Consider the following 21,061-nt stretch of genomic DNA (forward strand, 5'->3'; position numbering starts at 1 on the left):
GCTCCTGCCGCGGGAAGGTAGCAGGAGATGTGAAAGTAAAAAAATCTGACATCTTCACCTACCGATTGGGAGGAATCTCTCTGCATGCTTACACCGTAGGGGCAGTTTAAACTATCTCTGTATCAGGGGCGTTGCTAGGTTAAAACATTCGGGGCCTGGGACCCTGATGTTTTGTCCCAGGCCCCGAATGTCCTGCCTGGCAGATACAATTGAATCTAATGCCCTGCAAGAGCTGAAGGACCTGTGGTCACATCACAGATCATGTGATCAGTTCTAAATGCTGTAGCTGGAAAGGACCTGCGATGATGTCACCATCATGTGACCAGTGCAGGAGAGGATGGCTCAGCAGTGAAGAGAAGTTCTGGGAAGAAGCTGTGGTGAGGTCTGCTACATGAGGAGAGGTAAGTGAAGAGAGGCAGAGCAATGTTGGGAGTTTTGGTTATTTAACTGGAACTGTATGTTAGGGCTGAAGGGAGGGGAGTTTTTTTTTACATGGGAATGTGTGTTGGAGGTTGCTAGGGCAGGGTGTTATTTACATGGGACTATATATTGAAGGCGGCTGTGGAAGGGAGTGATATTTACACGAGACTGAATGTTGAGAGGTAATGTTATTTACATGGGACTGTATGTTGAAGGCAGCTCGGAAGAGGGTGATGCTTTTTACATGGAGGGGGTTGTAGATAGGGATGTTATTTACATGGGACTGTATATTGGAGGGGGCTGGAGAGGTGGTGTGATGGTATTTACATGGGACTCTGATGGAGGGAGGAAAATAATGTTATTTACATGGGACTGTATGTTGGGGGGCCGAGGAATTATAATTTCTGAGGGCACTAAACAGAGGAATATAACTACAGGGGCACTTTAGGGGCATTATAACAGTAAGGGTGATATATTGCTCACCCTGATGTGCCCAAGTATTTATAACAGTAGGGGCGATATAAATGTGGGGAGTTTTAAATTCAAGGGACATTAGGCGTTCCCATTACTACTGGGGGCTCTACCGGAGGGACATAGATCTGCATTATTTCTACTAAGAGCACTGTGGGGGCCTTACTACTGAGGGGTCAGTAGATCACTTTACTACTGGGGGGCTCTATAAGGGCATTATTAATAATGGAGAGCTCTTCGACTAATGGAGGTACTATGGGCGAGCACCATCACTGGTGGGGGGCACTGTAGTGAGCAGTATTACTAATGAGGGCATTCTAAAAGGGAACTACTATTGGTGGGACTCAGTTGCACTATTACTATGAGTAAGATCCGTATGGCACTAATTTTTCTTTAGAATTGCACTTGGGGTACAGAAAAGTGAGGACCCCAAGATGTCCATGTGTTACACTCTGCAGAGACAAGATGGCTGAGAGAAGTTGTCCGGAACAAATGGAGATGATGGCAGAGAAGATCTACATGAGAGGAGACGTCACATGGGAGGCACCGGATGTGAGTTATAGCAAGTACAGTAAAGGGTCTTTAGTGCTAGTGTTTGCGGTGGGTCAACTTAGAGAACTGGTCAATAAGCATTGGGGCTTGGGTCCCAGATCTTTTGAGACCCTAGCAACTCCCATGCTCTGTATATTCCTGCCCCTACAGAGGTCATCTCTCTTCTGGCAGTCATGGTGGATGGAATGGAAAATAAGATATGGCTTTCAGAAAATGGAGACATAAACATGATGGTTTCAAAAATTATATTGCGTTAAACCAAAATAGGACAAATTTGTTAACGCCACGTCCGTATCAACCTGCTCTATAAAAATTTCAGGTGAAAAATGTCAGGTGAAAACTTAAAAATAAAAAAAACTATTTTTTTACCATACATCACAAAAAGTGTAATACCAAACGACCAAGAAGTAGTATGTACCACAAAATAGTACCAAACAGTCAACCCCTTGCCACAAAAACTGAGCCCTTACATAAGATAAATCGCTCGAAAAATTGGCTTTTAGAAGAGACAGAGTTAAAAAAAAAGCTTTATTACGTTAAACTGAAAAAAATATAAAAAATTATATATATGGTAGTGTCCATAACCTGCTCTATAAAAATAGCACATGATCTAACCTGTCAGATGAACACCATAAAATACTGCCATTTCTTGGTTACCTTGCCTCACAAAAAGCCTAATATAGAGCAGTCAAAAGTCAATAACCCCAAAATAGTACCAATGAAAGTGTCACCTTATCCTATAATTTTCAAAATGGGGTCATTTTTGGGGAATTTCTACTCTAAGTGCATGAGGGGGGGGGGGGGGGGGTTAATGTCATGGCAATTTAAGATTATCCCAGTGAAATCTGCTGTCCAAAAACTCAGTGCTCCTTTCCTTCAGCACCCTGCCATATGCCTGTACAGCAGTTTAAGACCACATGTGGGGGAGTTTCTGTAAACTGCAGAATCGGGTAATTGTTTTATTTGTCAGTTAACTCTTGTGATACAGGGGAAAAAATATAAAAATCTGCTAAAAAGCCGGAATTAGTACTTACCGGTAATTCATTTTCCATGAGATCACCACGACGGCCATACAAGGAGATTGACCCCTGACCTCTGTAGGGGCAGGAAGCAGAGAAAGGTTTAAATACTCCCCTCCCACCACCAACACCAGTGCTTCCAAAATACCAGAGTAAAGGGTGGTGGATACACACGTGAAAAAATAAATAAACAGGAGAAGATATTCCATCATATCAACCCCCAGGTAATTAACAGGGAGGGAAATACGGGCCGTCGTGGTGATCTCATGGAAAATGAATTACCGGTAAGTACTAATTCCGGCTTTCCATATCATCACCACGACGGCCATACAAGGAGGTATATCAAATATGAATTTACGGGGGGACACAGACTGAAGGACTTTGTCCGAGAGACATATCAGTCTTTTTGAAAAGGTCCAACCTATAATGTTTGGCAAAAGTATGGATACTGGACCAGGTGGCTGCCTTACAGATCTCCTCAAGGGAGACACCGGCTCTTTCTGCTTGAGAAGATGACATTGCCCTGGTAGAGTGGGCTCTGATATTGCCAGGGCAGGAAAGATTCTGTAAGGAATAACAAGAAGCGATGGTAGCTTTGATCCATCTGGCAATGGAGGACTTGGAAACCTTCTGGCCCTTGTTTCTTCCTCCAAACTGGACAAAGAGGCAGTCTGATTTCCTAAAGTCTTTAGTGGTATCTAAATAATCCAGTACTGCCCGTCTGACATCAAGTGAATGAAGGGTAGATTCCGAATCATTAGATGGGTTGTTAAACAAGGAAGGGAGAGTGATCTCCTGGTCCCTATGAAACTCCGTGTCTACTTTCGGTAGAAAGCACGGGTCTAGTCTTAGAACTATCCTGTCGTCCCGGACCTGTCAGTAAGGCTCTCTAATTGAAAGAGCCTGTAGTTCACTTATTCTTCTGGCTGAGGAGATGGCAACCAGGAACGCAGTCTTGTAAGATTTATGCTTCAAAGAGCAGTCACTCAGAGGTTCAAATGGAGGATGTGATAGGACGATGTCTAAATCCCAGAAAGGTACTTGAGACCTTAAAGTCGGACGTAGCCTCGTTATTGCCTTCATGAAACGCTTTATCCACCTATGGTTTGCCAGCTCGGTGTCGTAAAAGCAACTAAGGGCTGATACCTGTACCTTGAGTGTGGAAGGTCTTAATCCCAGGTCAAAACCTTTTTGTAAAAAGTCCAGAATTATTTGAATGTTTGGAGCTGAGGTATTTGGAGAAGGCGAACCCGACCATGAGCAGAAACGTTTCCATATCTTCATGTAAATTGAAAAGGTCACCTTCTTTTTGGAAGTCTTTAGGGTTGAAATTACCGCATCAGATAGTCCCTGATGCTTTAGGATCTGGGTCTCAGGATCCAGGCTGCTAGGTTGAGGAAGTCCGGGTGTAGGATCGGACCTTGGTGAAGGATGTCTCGTCTCTTTGGCAGAATCCAAGGATCTTCGCTGGCCAGGTTCCACAGGATTGGGAACCAGCTCCTCTTTGGCCAGTAGGGTGTTACTAGTATGATTGAAGTACTGTCCTGTATGATCTTCTGTACCACCCTCGGTATTAACGGAAGAGGAGGGAAAGCGTAATGGAGACCTCGGTTCCATCTGAAAGAGAAAGCGTCCATAAATCTCGGGCTGTCTCTGGGATGTAGGGAACAAAAAACTGGCGACTTTGAGTTTACTCGAGTGGCAAAGAGATCTATTGCTGGTCTCCCCCACTTGTCCACTATCATCAGGAAGACTTCCTTGTTTAAGGACCATTCTGAGTGATCTATCCTTGCCCGGCTTAGGTAGTCTGCTTCCACATTTAGGGACCCCTTCAGGTGGACTGCTGACACAGACCGGACGTTCGCCTCGGCCCAGGTGAATATCCTTGCCGACAATTCCAGCAGGCTGCTCGAACCGGTGCCTCCCTGATGGTTTAAATACCTAATAACTGTCGTATTGTCTGACAGGACTCTTACGTGATGGCCTTGAAGATGACTCTTTGCTTGCCTTAGAGTTTCCCAGACTGCCATCAATTCTCAAAGATTTGACGACTGGAGACTGAAAGATTTGGACCAGACTCCCTGGTAATAAACATCTCCGACCTTCGCTCCCCAACCGTACTGGCTTGCATCTGTGGTGATCTGGGCATAGGGATTCTTTGACCACTGCACCCCCCTGGAGATATTGAACCTGTCTTTCCACCAAATAAGGGAGGTTTTATCCTCTGAGGGACGATCACCCTTTGGTCTAGGGAAGATTCCCTTCTGTCACAAACCCTGAGGATCCACATCTGCAGGGTTCGGAAGTGGCTCTGACACCACTGAACGGACGGTATGCAGGATGTGAGGATCCCCAGGAGACTCATTGAGTCTCTGATGGAGCAGAAATTCTTTGAGTTGAAGATGGAGATTTTCTTCTGGATGTCCTGTATCTTGCTCTGAGGCAAACAGGTTATCTGCCTCTGGGAATCCAGAATAACCCCCAGGAACTGGATCTTTGTTGTTGGATCTAACTGAGATTTTTTTATGTTGATCAACCAACCCAGACCCTCTAGGGTTTGACGGAAAAAACTTAGATCTCTCTGCAGAAGAGGAACGGAACTGTTTGAGATTAGAAAATCGTCTAAGTATGGAAAAACTGTCAGACCTTCTTTCCTTAGATAGGCCACTACCTCGATCATTAGCTTTGTAAAAACTTGAGGGGCTGATGATACGCCGAAGGGGAGAGAGGTGAATTGATAATGAAGGATTCTGCCGAGATGGTCTTTGACCGCGAACCTTAAGAACCGTTGAGAGCTGGGATGTATTCGTACATGATAGTATGCGTCGGTCAGATCATCCGAGCACATCACTGAATTGTTCTGGAGCAGAGGGACTATAGATCTTAGGGTCTCCATCCTGAATTTTTTATAGGTAATGTATCTGTTCAGGCGCTTTGTTTATTATTGTGCGGTAGGATCCCTCCTTCTTCGCTAGGAAGAGGTTCGAATAGAAACCCTCTCCTTGTTCGGATCGTGGTACCTTCACCACTACCCCCTTTGCGAGTAGTTCCCGAATGCCCACTGGAATAGGATGATTGAATTCTGGGATCGCAACCTTGGTGACTAGGAATCTTCTTGGGGGAAAGTCTGAGAATTGTATTTTGTAACCTGACTCTACAATCCTCAGAGCCCAGGAGTTTAAGGATATCTCCTCCCAACGGGGAAAAAACATCCTCAATCTCCCTCCTACTCTGATGTCACTGGTTTCCATTTCCTTTTTGGGGGGCAGGAGCGGGAGCCCTACCTCTCCCCCCCCCCCTTGGGGTAACTGAAACGGCCCGACTTGCCCTTACCAGAGAACTGACTACTTTGGTTGGAAGGGGCACGAAAGGGATACTTCCTTTTGTAGACTTTTTCCTCCGGAAAACCCTTCTTTTTTTATCGGAGGCCCTTTCTAGGATCTTCTCTAGTTCTGGTCCGAAGACATACTCTCCAGAAAAGGGGATGCCACATAGTCTGGATTTTGACACTTTGTCCCCTGACCAGCATTTCACCCACAAGGCACGGCGAGCTGCATTGGACAGACCCGCATCTTTTGCTGAAAAACGTATCGACTCCGCGGAGGCGTCCGCTAAAAAAGCTGTAGCAGATTTTAACAGGGGGATGGCACTCACAATCTCATCTGTTGAGGGATCGCTGGAGGCCCTATTCTCTAACTCAGAGATTCAGATGAACATAGATCTGGCAACTGATGTGGCTGCTATGTTCGACTTCAGCGTGAACATGGCCGCCTCCCAGGACCTTCTCAATAGGCCATCAGCCTTTCTATCCAGTGGATCTTTAAGCTGAGAGGCATCCTCAAATGGTAGACTGGTCTTTATATTGACCCTAGCTACCTGGGCGTCAATTTTAGGAATGGTATTAAAGGTCCTAGCCTCTTCTTGATCAAAGAGAAGCCGGTTCTGGAAGGATCTGGCAAGACCTAGCCGTTTCTCCGATTCTGCCCATTCATCCAAAATCATCCCCTTGATATTATTGTTAATAGGGAAGACACTGGATTTCTTCACCCTGAGACCTCCAAACATCTCATCTTGTACTGATGGAGTAGCGGGGACCTCCTCTACTCCCATAGTAGCTTTGACGGCTTTCAAAAGCTCGGGCATATCCTCAGAGGAGAAGTAAAACTGTGGCGTTTAGCGGGGGGCTCCGAAACAGGTTTCTCTGTTTGGAGAGAGGAAAAAGCCGCAAAGGAGGATCTAATCTCTTCCTGCATTATGGACTTAATCTCGTCCATGAGGGACAGCTGTTCCTCCCGGACAATCTTAGCAATGCAATCCCTGCACAACTTATTAGGGTGGTCATCAGGAAGACGCTTAAGACATGAAATACACTTTAATGACTTCTTGGGTTTTCTCAGAGAATCCTTAGCAGTCTGGAAAAGCCAAGAAAAAACCCTCATCAATAATGTGCCCAGGTGAGAGAGGAATAAAAAAACTCTCCCCTATGGGGAACTTACGGACGGCAGAGTAGAGGCCTCGGTATGCTCAGATGCAGACATCCTGAAGTACCGCCAGAGAAAGGCAAGTACTCACCGCAGGACGCTGCTGCAAAGAGGATCCATTTGAATTCTCCCGCCTCGTCACTGCTAACCGGAAATGACGAATTTATATAGCGCCGCTGGGCGCACAAGCCGGCATGGTTTAGGTGAACCAGCGGGCGTTCCATGCCCCGGGAGCAGGCCCCAGATCAACCGGAGGCGAGTCTCTCCCTTTCCCCCCTGTCCGGCGTAAGTATAAAACCGCGGGCTGACAGGGGGGGTCCCGCTAAAGCAGGTACGCGACTCCGTCCACTTCTGGACCTTCATCTCCACGGCAGCTGCCTGCAGAGACCTTTCTCCGCCCCTGTCCTCTGTAGGGACAGGAAACACTGGTGGTGGGAGGGAAATATTTAAATCTTTCTCTGCTTCCTGCCCCTACAGAGGTCAGGGGTCAATCTCCTTGTATGGCCGTCGTGGTGATGATATGGAAAACAGATGTTTAATTTAATCTCTTCCTTTAGTTCTTGTGGAACACCTAAAGGGTTAACAAAGTTTGTAACTTCAGTTTTGAATAACTTGGTGTAGTTTCTACAATGGGGTAATTTCCACTATGTAAGCCCCACAAATCGACTCTAGAATTGAAGGGGTCCTTAAAGGTGGGTTTCAGAAAATCTTAAATTTGCTTCTAAAATTCTAAGGATTCATGCACACTAACGCATTTTTCTTTCAGTGTCTTTTGTGGATCATATATGGAACCATTCATTTCAATAGGTTCACAAAATAAATATATATATATATATATACACATATATAGTCATGTGCAGATCCTAAAAAATAAAACTACATTTACAAAATGCAAACCTGAAAGTGGACATATGGGAAATATAAGGTAATAACTAGGGATGAGCGAACTCGAACTGTATAGTTCGGGTTCGTACCGAATTTTGGGGTGTCCGTGACACGGACCCGAACCCGGACATTTTCGTAAAAGTTCGGGTTCGGTGTTCGTCGCTTTCTTGGCGCTTTTGTGACGCTTTCTTGGCGCTTTTTGAAAGGCTGCAAAGCAGCCAATCAACAAGCGTCATACTACTTGCCCCAAGAGGCCGTCACAGCCATGCCTACTATTGGCATGGCTGTGATTGGCCAGAGCACCATGTGACCCAGCCTCTATTTAAGCTGGAGTCACATAGCGCCGCCCGTCACTCTGCTCTGATTAGCGTAGGGAGAGGTTGCGGCTGCGACAGTAGGGCGAGATTAGGCTGATTAACTCCTCCAAAGCACTTGATTAATTGATCGATCTGCAGCTGTGGATCATTGAGCTGCTGATAGTCAATTGCTCACTGTTTTTAGGCTGCCCAGACCGTTTGTCAGTCACTTTTTTCTGGGGTGATCGGCGGCCATTTTGTGTCTTGTGCGGTGCTGCGACCAAGTGCATCCAAGCTGCGACCAAGTGCATTTAACCCTCAATGGTGTGGTTGTTTTTTGGCTAAAGCCTACATCAGGGTGAAGCTGTCACACCAAGTGCATTTAACCAGCAATAGTCTGTTTATTTTTTGGCCATATACTAAATCAGGGGCAAGCTGCGCCCGTCACCAAGTGCATTTAACCCTCAGTAGTGTGGTTGGTCAAGCTGTCACACCAAGTGCATTTAACCAGCAATAGTCTGTTCATTTTTTGGCCATATACTAAATCAGGGGCAAGCTGCGCCCGTCACCAAGTGCATCTAACCAGCAATAGTCTGTTCATTTTTTGGCCATATACTACATCAGGGGCAAGCTGCGCCCGTCACCAAGTGCATTTAACCCTCAGTAGTGTGGTTGGTCAAGCTGTGACACCAAGTGCATTTAACCAGCAATAGTCTGTTCATTTTTTGGCCATATACTACATCAGGGGCAAGCTGCGCCCGTCACCAAGTGCATTTAACCCTCAGTAGTGTGGTTGGTCAAGCTGTCACACCAAGTGCATTTAACCAGCAATAGTGTGGTTATTTTTTGGCCATATCCCAGTCTAATTCTGTCACTAAATCCATACCGGTCACCCAGCGCCTAAATACTAGGCCTCAAATTTATATCCCGCTAAATCTCTCGTTACCGCTGTCCTGTTGTGGATGGGAAAGTTATTTAGTGTCCGTCAAAGCACATTTTTTGTTCTGGGTTGAAATACAATTCCCAATTTAGCAATTTCATAATTTAGTGGTTTCTGCCATATCAGAGCTATTTGAAATCTATCCCTAAAAGGGTATATAATATTCAAGGTGCACATAGGGTCATTCAGAATAACTTCACACACACGCTACTGTGCATTTCCAAGTCTAATTCTGTTAGTAAATCCATACCGGTCACCCAGCGCCTAAATACTAGGCCTCAAATTTATATCCCGCTGAATTTGAATACAATACATTGGGCCAAATAATATTTTTGTTGTTGTGGTGAACCATAACAATGAGGAAAACATCTAGTAAGGGACGCGGACGTGGACATGGTCGTGGTGGTGTTAGTGGACCCTCTGGTGCTGGGAGAGGACGTGGCCGTTCTGCCACATCCACACGTCCTAGTGTACCAACTACCTCAGGTCCCAGTAGCCGCCAGAATTTACAGCGATATATGGTGGGGCCCAATGCCGTTCTAAGGATGGTAAGGCCTGAGCAGGTACAGGCATTAGTCAATTGGGTGGCCGACAGTGGATCCAGCACGTTCACATTATCTCCCACCCAGTCTTCTGCAGAAAGCGCACAGATGGCGCCTGAAAACCAACCCCATCAGTCTGTCACATCACCCCCATGCATACCAGGGAAACTGTCTCAGCCTCAAGTTATGCAGCAGTCTCTTATGCTGTTTGAAGACTCCGCTGGCAGGGTTTCCCAAGGGCATCCACCTAGCCCTTCCCCAGCGGTTGAAGACATAGACTGCACTGACGCACAACCACTTATGTTTCCTGATGATGAGGACATGGGAATACCACCTCAGCATGTCTCTGATGATGACGAAACACAGGTGCCAACTGCTGCGTCTTTCTGCAGTGTGCAGACTGAACAGGAGGTCAGGGATCAAGACTGGGTGGAAGACGATGCAGGGGACGATGAGGTCCTAGACCCCACATGGAATGAAGGTCGTGCCACTGACTTTCACAGTTCGGAGGAAGAGGCAGTGGTGAGACCGAGCCAACAGCGTAGCAAAAGAGGGAGCAGTGGGCAAAAGCAGAACACCCGCCGCCAAGAGACTCCGCCTGCTACTGACCGCCGCCATCTGGGACCGAGCACCCCAAAGGCAGCTTCAAGGAGTTCCCTGGCATGGCACTTCTTCAAACAATGTGCTGACGACAAGACCCGAGTGGTTTGCACGCTGTGCCATCAGAGCCTGAAGCGAGGCATTAACGTTCTGAACCTGAGCACAACCTGCATGACCAGGCACCTGCATGCAAAGCATGAACTGCAGTGGAGTAAACACCTTAAAAACAAGGAAGTCACTCAGGCTCCCCCTGCTACCTCTTCTGCTGCTGCCGCCTCGGCCTCTTCCTCTGCCTCTGAAGGAACGTTGGCACCTGCCGCCCAGCAAACAGGGGATGTACCACCAACACCACCACCACCTCCGTCACCAAGCGTCTCAACCATGTCACACGGCAGCGTTCAGCTCTCCATCTCACAAACATTTGAGAGAAAGCGTAAATTCCCACCTAGCCACCCTCGATCCCTGGCCCTGAATGCCAGCATTTCTAAACTACTGGCCTATGAAATGCTGTCACTTAGGCTGGTGGACACAGACAGCTTCAAACAGCTCATGTCGCTTGCTGTCCCACAGTATGTTGTTCCCAGCCGCCACTACTTCTCCAAGAGAGCCGTGCCTTCCCTGCACAACCAAGTATCCGATAAAATCAAGTGTGCACTGCGCAACGCCATCTGTAGCAAGGTCCACCTAACCACAGATACGTGGACCAGTAAGCACGGCCAGGGACGCTATATCTCCCTAACTGCACACTGGGTAAATGTAGTGGCAGCTGGGCCCCAGGCGGAGAGCTGTTTAGCGCACGTCCTTCCGCCGCCAAGGATCGCAGGGCAACATTCTTTGCCTCCTGTTGCCACCTCCTCCTTCTCGGCTTCCTCCTCCTCTTCTTCCACCTGCTCATCCAGTCAGCCACACACCTTCACCACCAACTTCAGCACAGCCCGGGGTAAACGTCAGCAGGCCATTCTGAAACTCATATGTTTGGGGGACAGGCCCCACACCGCACAGGAGTTGTGGCGGGGTATAGAACAACAGACCGACGAGTGGTTGCTGCCGGTGAGCCTCAAGCCCGGCCTGGTGGTGTGTGATAATGGGCGAAATCTCGTTGCAGCTCTGGGACTAGCCAATTTGACGCACATCCCTTGCTTGGCGCATGTGCTGAATTTGGTGGTGCAGAAGTTCATTCACAACTACCCCGACATGTCACAGCTGCTGCATAAAGTGCGGGCTGTCTGTTCGCGCTTCCGGCGTTCACATCCTGCTGCTGCTCGCCTGTCTGCGGTACAGCGTAACTTCGGCCTTCCCGCCCACCAGGTGGAACTCCACCTTGCACATGCTGGACAGACTGTGCGAGCAGCAGCAGGCCATAGTGGAGTTTCAGCTGCAGCACGCACGGGTCAGTCGCACTACAGAACAGCACCACTTCACCACCAATGACTGGGCCTCCATGCGAGACCTGTGTGCCCTGTTGCGCTGTTTCGAGTACTCCACCAACATGGCCAGTGGCGATGACGCCGTTATCAGCGTTACAATACCACTTCTATGTCTCCTTGAGAAAACACTTAGGGCGATGATGGAAGAGGAGGTGGCCCAGGAGGAGGAGGAGGAGGAAGAGGGGTCATTTTTAGCACTTTCAGGCCAGTCTCTTCGAAGTGACTCAGAGGGAGGTTTTTGGCAACAGCAGAGGCCAGGTACAAATGTGGCCAGACAGGGCTTACTACTGGAGGACGAGGATGAGGAGGAGGTGGAGGAGGATGAGGATGAAGCATGGTCACAGCGGGGTGGCACCCAACGCAGCTCGGGTCCATCACTGGTGCGTGGCTGGGGGGAAAGGCAGGACAACTTGTCCTTACCCCTGGGCAGCCTGGCACACATGAGCGACTACATGCTGCAGTGCCTGCGCAACGACAGCAGAGTTGCCCACATTTTAACCTGTGCGGACTACTGGGTTGCCACCCTGCTGGATCCACGCTACAAAGACAATGTGCCCACCTTACTTCCTGCACTGGAGCGTGATAGGAAGATGCGCGAGTACAAGCGCACGTTGGTAGACGCGCTACTGAGAGCATTCCCAAATGTCACAGGGGAACAAGTGGAAGGCCAAGGCAGAGGAGGAACAAGAGGTCGCAAAGGCAGCTGTGTCACGGCCAGCTCCTCTGAGGGCAGGGTTAGCATGGCAGAGATGTGGAAAACTTTTGTCAACACGCCACAGCTAACTGCACCACCACCTGATACGCAACGTGTTAGCAGGAGGCAACATTTCACTAACATGGTGGAACAGTACGTGTGCACACCCCTCCACGTACTGACTGATGGTTCGGCCCCATTCAACTTCTGGGTCTCTAAATTGTCCACGTGGCCAGAGCTAGCCTTTTATGCCTTGGAGGTGCTGGCCTGTCCGGCGGCCAGCGTTTTGTCTGAACGTGTATTCAGCACGGCAGGGGGCGTCATTACAGACAAACGCAGCTGCCTGTCTACAGCCAATGTGGACAAGCTGACGTTCATAAAAATTAACCAGGCATGGATCCCACAGGACCTGTCCATCCCTTGTCCAGATTAGACATTAACTACCTCCCCTTAACCATATATTATTGGACTCCAGGGCACTTCCTCATTCAATCCTATTTTTATTTTCATTTTACCATTATATTGCGAGGCTACCCAAAGTTGAATGAACCTCTCCTCTGCCTGTGTGCTAGGCCTAAATATATGCCAATGGACTGTTGCAGTGGTGGCTGACATGAAGCCTGATTCTCTGCTATGACATGAAGACTGATTCTCTGCTGACATGAAGCCAGATCCTCTGTTACGGGACCTCTCTCCTCTGCCTGTGTGCTAGGCCTAAATATCTGACAATGGACTGTTGCAGTGGCGGGTGACGTGAAGCCTGATTCTCTGCTATGACATGAAGACTGATTCTCTGCTGACATGAAGCCAGATCCTCTGTTACGGGACCTCTCTCCTCTGCCTAAATATCTGACAATGGACTGTTGCAGTGGTGGCTGACGTGAAGCCTCATTCTCTGCTATGACATGCAGACTAATTCTCTGCTGACATGAAGACAGATTCTCTGTTACGGGACCTCTCTCCTCTGCCTGGGTGCTGGGCCTAAATATATGCCAATGGACTGTTGCAGTGGTGGCTGACGTGAAGCCTCATTCTCTGCTATGACATGCAGACTAATTCTCTGCTGACATGAAGACAGATTCTCTGTTACGGGACCTCTCTCCTCTGCCTGGGTGCTGGGCCCAAATATCTGACAATGGACTGTTGCAGTGGTGGCTGACGTGAAGCCTGATTTTCTGCTATGACATGAAGACTGATTCTCTGCTGACATGAAGCCAGATCCTCTGTTACGGGACCTCTCTCCTCTGCCTGGGCCTAAATATCTGAGAATGGACTGTTCCAGTGGTGGGTGACGGGAAGCCAGATTCTCTGCTATGGGACCTCTCTCCAATTGATTTTGGTTAATTTTTATTTTAATTCATTTCCCTATCCACATTTGTTTGCAGGGGATTTACCTACATGTTGCTGCCTTTTTCAGCCCTCTAGCCCTTTCCTGGGCTGTTTTACAGCCGTTTTAGTGCCGAAAAGTTCGGTCCCCATTGACTTCAATGGGGTTCGGGACGAAGTTCGGATCCCGAACATTTCCGGGAAGTTCGGCCGAACTTCTCGAACCCGAACATCCAGGTGTTCGCTCAACTCTAGTAATAACCCATGATCTGCCTGAAAAGCAGAGTTTTGAAAATTCCTAATTCTGTAAATTTTGGATTTTATAAAAAGGCAAATTATATAAAATTTTCTCACCATCATGAAGTACAATGTGTGGTGAGAAAACAATTTCAGAATAGATTGGATAAGTAAAAGCAATCTTGAGTTATTACCACATAGTGACATGTCAAGTCTCAAAAAAAAAAAACTTCCTGGTCCTTAAAGTGAAAAATGGCAGGGTGTTAAAGGTTTTCCAAGACTCTGAATTATGACCCATCCTCAGTAGGTCATCAGTATCTGATCATAGGGGTCCAACACCTGGGACCCCCACTGATCAGCTGATTGTGGTGCTGTACATCATAGCATCTGTGCTTGGCATTGTGGTCACCCACATTCTATAGGGCTGAGTTGTGACTAGGCCACATGACTGATGGATGCGTCATTACTGGCTTAGAGAAGGTTGTGCCATTACTGCAAGCGCTGCAGCCTTCTCAATCAGATGATTGGTGGAGTCCCCAGGTGTCAGCCTCCCACTGGTCAGAAAGTCTTGGAAAAAACTCACCTTAAGGCCTCATGCACACACTATTTTTTGAGGTCCGCAAAAAGGTGTTCCGTTCTGTGAGTCTTTATTTTTTGGAGGATCTCCAAACATTAAGAAAAAAAATAAAAAAATTTATGGATGACAATCTTGTGTGCATCCTTGTTTTTGCACAGACCCATTGACTTGAATTGGTCCAAACCGTTGTCAGTGAAAAAAAAATAAATAGGACAGGTCATGTTTTTTTCAACGGACTGGAAACACACATGCGGATGACAAATGGTGCATTAGCCGAGTTTTCCATGGACCCATTGAGGTTGTGTGCATGAGGCCCAAGTCTGTCAGAGACTTCTGAGGAAGTGCCAAACTTGCATAGGGGCTTTTGACTACACAACTTGTGCTTCTTCCAGCAGAACAGTGGGCGTTAAGACAGTCTTGGAAAACACTGGTCTTAATAAGTGTACCCCTGCTGATATAAATAACACGACCCCACAACGATATTTGTCACACTTCATCCGCCAGGGGCTATTATGTACACAAAGATAATCCACTCAAGTATATAAACCAAGAAAAGCCACAGTATACAAATATTTTATTGCTGCAAAATCAGTTACAAAAACAGCACATACATAACACTTACAAGGCAATGCTGAAGATGTAACAGCCATACTATTTTGTTGGCTTCAGCTGTATTAAGAGAAGGCATGAGGATCACAGCCAGGGCTGAGCAGCAGAAAGATCAAGAAATTCCCACTGCTGAGGGGACTTTGCCATGTACCACACTTCATTGTGGCGGCCGAAAAAGTCTAAAGGAGAATTGTAGCCAGCACGTGCGAAGTATGTATAATCAAACTGCAGACCAAGGGCAGCCAGGTTCTCTGCTAGGGCTTTAGCTTGCTCGACATACATAGCGGTAGAGGCGTATCCTCCAAAAGTCCTGGAAGAGGAAAAAAATATATATTAAAAATATTAAATCCAGCAGAGAACAGTAAATAATTTACACATCAGGTTACATCAGTTAGACATATGTCCATCAAGTTCAACCAAGGGATAGGTGGGGATCTGTGGATGACACTGTTATATGTTTGCCATCCACAGACCCCCCACCCCATAACAGTGCCTTCCACAGATGTTCCCTGTAAAACTGTTAGCCACAGATTTCCCCCTCCAGTATACAAATATAAAATCTCATTCAATTAAGAGTGATTAAACATGCCCCCCCTCACTCCTAATATTACCGTACATCCTAACAGCTTCTGTACAATGCAGGCGGGATGGCTGTCACGTCACTTGCCTGCGCCATTCATAAAGTAGAAGGCGCAGGCACGTGACATCAGGGAGTTAGGCTGCCGCCCGGCCTGCATTCTACAGAAGCGGTTAGGATGTATGGTAATATTAAAAGTGGGGGGCCCCCCCCCCCCCCATGTTTAATCACTTAATTGAATGAGCCTTTTTATAATCCAGCACTGGAGCGGCAGGGCCGTACTACAGTGACTGCACCGCCCTAACTGCCGCCCCCGCATATACATCGCAGCCTGCGATGTAAAAATGTCAGCATTCGCCCCATAAGACGCAGGGGGTGCGGAGTGCGTCTTATGGGGCAAAACATATGGTAATCTGAGGCTCTCCAGCTGTTGAAAAAAAATACAACTCCCGGTATGCTCAGACTGACCTACAGCCATCAGCAGGGCATGGTGGGAGTTGTAGTTTTACAACAGCTAGAGCAGGCATGTCCAAACTGCGGCCCTCCAGCTGTTGCAAAACTACAACTCCCAGCATGCTCTAATAGCTGTAAGCTATCCAGGCATGCTGGGAGATTTAGTTTTGGAACATCTGGAGGGCTGCAGTTTGGACATGCCTGAGCTAGAGTTTAATCAAACAGGTTATCCAAGCTTTTATTATATAATAATTATACCTAAATAGGTTCTCTCTAGTTAGCCATCTTGTTTATTTCATCTCCATCCTCACCTACCAGTTCATTTTTCCTTCTACACCTTTGACCACATGAAGCATGCACCAAATAGAAGGTCGCTTCATTGAAGCATAATTGGATGATGCTTTACATAAAGAAATGTTCTGATTTTATTGGAATTTGTTCTCCTTGGATAACCTGATTATACCGTTATACTTTACACTAACAAATCAGACTAAAGTAATTTAACAGTTTGAAATTAAAAACTCCATAAAAACTACTGAAACAGAAAATACATCAGTTCTGCAACAATCGGCACTTAGTGTTTTCTAATCTTTTTTAGGTCTTGTCCATCAGGTGTGGTTTATTGGAAATGTGCATTGGTTTGTAGGAAAGTGTGTGGTTTAAGTAGACTGCACCAATATTGGAACTTTTTTGCAGCAAAACCAAGTCAACGTATAGGTGATGTAAACTTACAGTAGACCGCCTAAAAACTAAGATCCTTTATCCAGCATCAACCATAAATCTGGTTCTGTTTAAAACCAAGTTTACACAGTTATTTAAACATTAGCAAATCTGCCCCATGGTTCCAAATTAAAGATTAGGCAAAGGGTGACATTTTAGTAGTAATATACTATGTGTGTAGGGGCTCTTATACTGTACAGCAGTTCACCTGACAAGTTTTTGTGAGGTCTGAGAAATGAGACCCTCTATGGTCAGTTGCTCGATGTGCCTGTATAAGGGCTCATTCACACAGCCCACAGAACAGAACCTGGCTGTGTGACCACCACAAATCCATTAACTTCAATGGGTCCTTGTAGCACATGTTGTGACAACGTCTAGAGCTTGTCCCATCTTGTTGCATGGTTACAGAAGCCCTTCCACATCCAAGCCAGATATGGCAAGTCCTGTGCTTCACCACAACATGTACAAACCCATTTAAAGGGGTTGTCCGGGATCAGCTCTGAACCTGGATAACCCCCTTTAAGTCATGGGTCAGCACCGTGATGCTGTGTGCATACTGTCAGTAACTTGTGGATCTGTGTTTTGCAGACCACAAAACATGGTTGTGTAAATGGGGCCTAAGAAATGTTTAGGCATAAACAGTATATTCACCCTTGTCATGCAATGTCTGTGCCATAGTTTTAGATTTCTCTTTACATGTTGCTACAACAGAACAAATGGACCACGATGTGAACTGGCAGCGACTTACTTCACATATAGAGAAACTGCAGGATATGTATCCAGGTAAACGTCAGGGTCTGTAGGTGTCGGAGGTTTCTTCACTTCATGTGACACAAAGAAGGACATAGTGGCACTGCCAGCAAGGGGTTGCTTTAATGGCATGTATACCATCACCGGTACTGTCATATTCATCTTCAGCCCTATAAAGGAAACAGATTGTCAGTATGGATTATACAACACATTGATGCCATATGGTCTACACAGCCTCTGAAACACCTCACTGGATAGCTAAATCTCAGTACCTCTTGTATCAGGGCCAACACCTCGTTCGGCAAGTCAAGTACAGAACCACTTAAACTTTTTTATTTTACAACATTAAAGAAATCAAAACTTCAAGATGGTGTCTCACTCCAAACGAAATACAGGAGCAGGTGCTACTAGCCCAAATTAGAGGGACACCCACCCTCTAGTAATGTTTGGTTGAAATAAAAGCTATAGTAATGGGCGAGCACACTTCATTTCGACTTGTACGGTTAAAATTTTTTTTATTAAATCACACAATTTTATAATGAACACGTGTATAACAGAAATAAAAAGGGATATAAAATACAATATGATAAAGTTAAAAATAAAATGCAACTTTTATTTTATAACATTAAAGAAATCAAGTTGTTTGAGTGAAGTCCAAAGTAAATTTTCATTTATACGACTGGTGATAATACACATCTACATGGCTTTGGATGCATCTCCATGTTATGCCATGGTTTGAAGCTCTCCATTGTTGCCTCATATCAGACAGTGGGGGCATATTGCTAGGATATGCCCCCATTCTCTTCCAGGTGTGAGTCCCACCGCTGGAAGCCACACCTATAGCAAAAAACAGAGCCACACAAAGTGGTGGCTGGAGGAATTCAGTCACCAAGCACTCAGCCCACAGAAGAGAGTGGGAGCGCTCCATGCATGACCGGCCACTACTTCTATGGGCCTGACGGAAGTAGCCGAGCCAGTGCTCAGCTATTTTCGGAGGCCACATAGAAATAATGGAGGGTGGCTGCACATGCGCAGTGTGCCCTTACCACTTTGAGGGCTCCGTACGATATATCTATCGATATGCTTCCGTTATGTGAGATGAGCCAACCCATTTAAAGCTTTGGATTCCATTATTGTTCTGGTGCAGTGCCAGACGGTACTGTTGGCATTTACTTATATAATTGGTTCTGTCAGGGTTGCAATCATTTTGATAAGAATAATAGCACTCCAAAACAGAGAACCGCACAAGATGGCCTTATCAAGAACACAACCTACCTTCAGCATTCTTCCCATTGATATACCTAAACAGACGACTGAAGCTAGTCACCATCCCTATGTTAAAAGCGTCCTGTTTTAGTGAAGTTGTCACCCAATGAGTTTCCTCATAGCGACGAAGTTCAAAATCCTGAAAATGTAAACATCCAATTAGAACACAATTAAACTGTCAGCAGCTAGGTTAGGGTGACCAGATAAAAGTAACACTAGAGCGACTCACGATTATTCAATTAAAACAAATTGTGGATAGTTCAATGTGTGATATTCCACAAAGAACCAAATATACAAGAGCACACATATATATCAGTTTATTAGTCAATTATTCTTACAAAACAAACATCCTTAAAAACAAGCCGTAGTGCATGAAGTACTGTAGCAGCATGTACCCCCTCAGAGTTCACTGGATCATGTACTGTAAGCTCGGAGATGCTATATCCATTGGGGTTCGACACAATTGTCAATAATTTACCTCACAAACTGACAAATATCCACAACCCCGTACAGTGGAAGGTCTTGTACACAATCCCATTAATACCCTGGGTTAAGCCACGCCTATAGCCACACCCCTTTGGGGTGTGGCTTTTCATGGCCAGTATTTTTTTGTTGGGAAAGGTGGCAACCCTACAGCCAGTACCAAAGCCCACTAAGGAGTCCTACCTTAAAGAGTTTTAAAATATGCAGATAGGAATATCATGGTAATTCCCCAGAGTCTCACAACCAGGCTCAGACTGGCCCACAGGGGGTGCAGGGGAATTCCCCGGTGGGCCCCTGAGCAAGGTGGACCCCTGTGATGCACCCCCTGTACAAGTGGCACATAACACATTAGACTTCCTGCACTACATACATATATTCAATGTACAGCACCTCAACCAGCCTATTTTCATATAAAAAAACATTAGATTATTTATTATATTTGAATGTATCTGTATGGTGGGCCCCCAAAATAAATTTTACTGGTGGGCCCTAGGTACCCCAGTCCAACACTGCTCACAACTATGGGCAATATGAAAGTTTACCTTCACGGAAACAATAAATTTTAACACTAAAAAAAATAAAAACTAAGGGAGTGTTATCAAACTGGTGTAAAGTAGAACTGGCTTAGTTGCCAATAGCAACCAGATTCCACATTTTATAGCTCCTTTGGAAAACAAGAGGTGGAATCCGATTGGTTGCTAGGGTCAATTAAGCCAGTTCTATTTTACACCAGTTTGATAAATGACCCCATATGTTTATGAAGGAGTCAACTCTGGAGCTACGATCCAAAGCACAAGTCACTCAAGCCTAGCCCTGACTGATCTACAGCTGGAAGTGGGCATAAGAAGGAGAACTATTCCAGTCAAGGGCCGGAGTAGTTTTCACTCCAAGAGCACAGGCCGCGAGAGGTGCACCCAATGAGCACAGGAGGTTCTACCAATTGACAGAAGAGAGCATTAGGTGAAAATAGTAACTAATAAGTGAATCCACAACTAGAAGACATGACGGCTCCACCGCCCCTCCCCCACACTTACATCATATTCTTTCACCAGCTGGTACTTCGGACAGTCATAGTTGTGACAAAATGGAGGCAGCTTATTCTGACTGGAGACATCAGAAGCTTGTACTGCAATCCCCAGTACAGAGAGCAGCCCCAGCAGAAGTCTTCTCCTCACCTCCATGTCTGGATGTGTCTGAGGTGAGCTCAGCTGCTGATATAGGAGGTGGATATGGGTGGAGCAGAGAACGTTCCCAATCAACAGGTTAAAGCCTGGACTTATGTCCGATCACCGTCACCTGGAGACAACGCGGGAGCACATTTAGGCTACTGTAGGGCTACACAGCGAATTCTTGTTGCCAAAAAGTCATGTGACAATTTTATAATTATAGACACGACAAGGCACAAAAAAAAAAATCCATCCAAGTTGTATTTTGTGTGGCACCATTGACTATCATTATAAAATATGTTGCGCAACATTTTGTTGCACAACTTATTGTTGCCTTAGGCTAGGGCTACACGACGACATTTGTTGCGCGACATTTTGTTGCACTAATGTCACGCAACAATTTTTATAATGGCAGTCTATGGTGTTGCACTGTCACATGCATGGGTTTTCTGTGACTGTTGAGTCGCAGCATGTTGCAGTGCGACACCATAGACTGCCATTATAAAAATTGTTGCGCGACATTAGTGCAACAAAATGTCGCGCAACAAATGTCGTCGTGTAGACGTAGCC

At 46.2% G+C, this 21,061-nt stretch overlaps 2 protein-coding genes across 2 annotated transcripts in view; one reads left to right on the forward strand and one right to left on the reverse strand.

Annotated features, from left to right (window-relative positions):
* The window catches only part of LOC122923614 (heme-binding protein 2-like), a 72,271-nt gene that overhangs the window by 38,197 nt on the left and 13,013 nt on the right, over positions 1 to 21,061 (forward strand). The window lies entirely within an intron of this gene.
* On the reverse strand, positions 15,031 to 20,606 carry LOC122923616 (heme-binding protein 2-like). The gene is made up of 4 exons (XM_044274483.1): positions 20,501 to 20,606; positions 18,852 to 18,981; positions 17,575 to 17,746; positions 15,031 to 15,386 (listed from the first exon to the last, which is right to left on the reverse strand). Exons 1-4 carry the CDS (start codon positions 20,504 to 20,506, stop codon positions 15,161 to 15,163), a joined length of 534 nt encoding a protein of 177 aa, XP_044130418.1. The 5' UTR covers positions 20,507 to 20,606; the 3' UTR covers positions 15,031 to 15,160.

This window comes from Bufo gargarizans, unplaced genomic scaffold (assembly GCF_014858855.1).
Source record: "Bufo gargarizans isolate SCDJY-AF-19 unplaced genomic scaffold, ASM1485885v1 original_scaffold_1775_pilon, whole genome shotgun sequence".
NCBI lineage: Eukaryota > Metazoa > Chordata > Amphibia > Anura > Bufonidae > Bufo > Bufo gargarizans.

What these genes read in the sequence shown, in the direction of transcription:
- LOC122923616 (XM_044274483.1), bottom strand. An exon ending in CAATGGGAAGAATGCTGAAG is followed by an intron (nt 17,747 to 18,851) that starts GTAGGTTGTGTT and finishes TTTCCTTTATAG; the next exon opens with GGCTGAAGATGAATATGACA. An exon ending in GCAGTTTCTCTATATGTGAA is followed by an intron (nt 15,387 to 17,574) that starts GTAAGTCGCTGC and finishes TTCCTCTTCCAG; the next exon opens with GACTTTTGGAGGATACGCCT.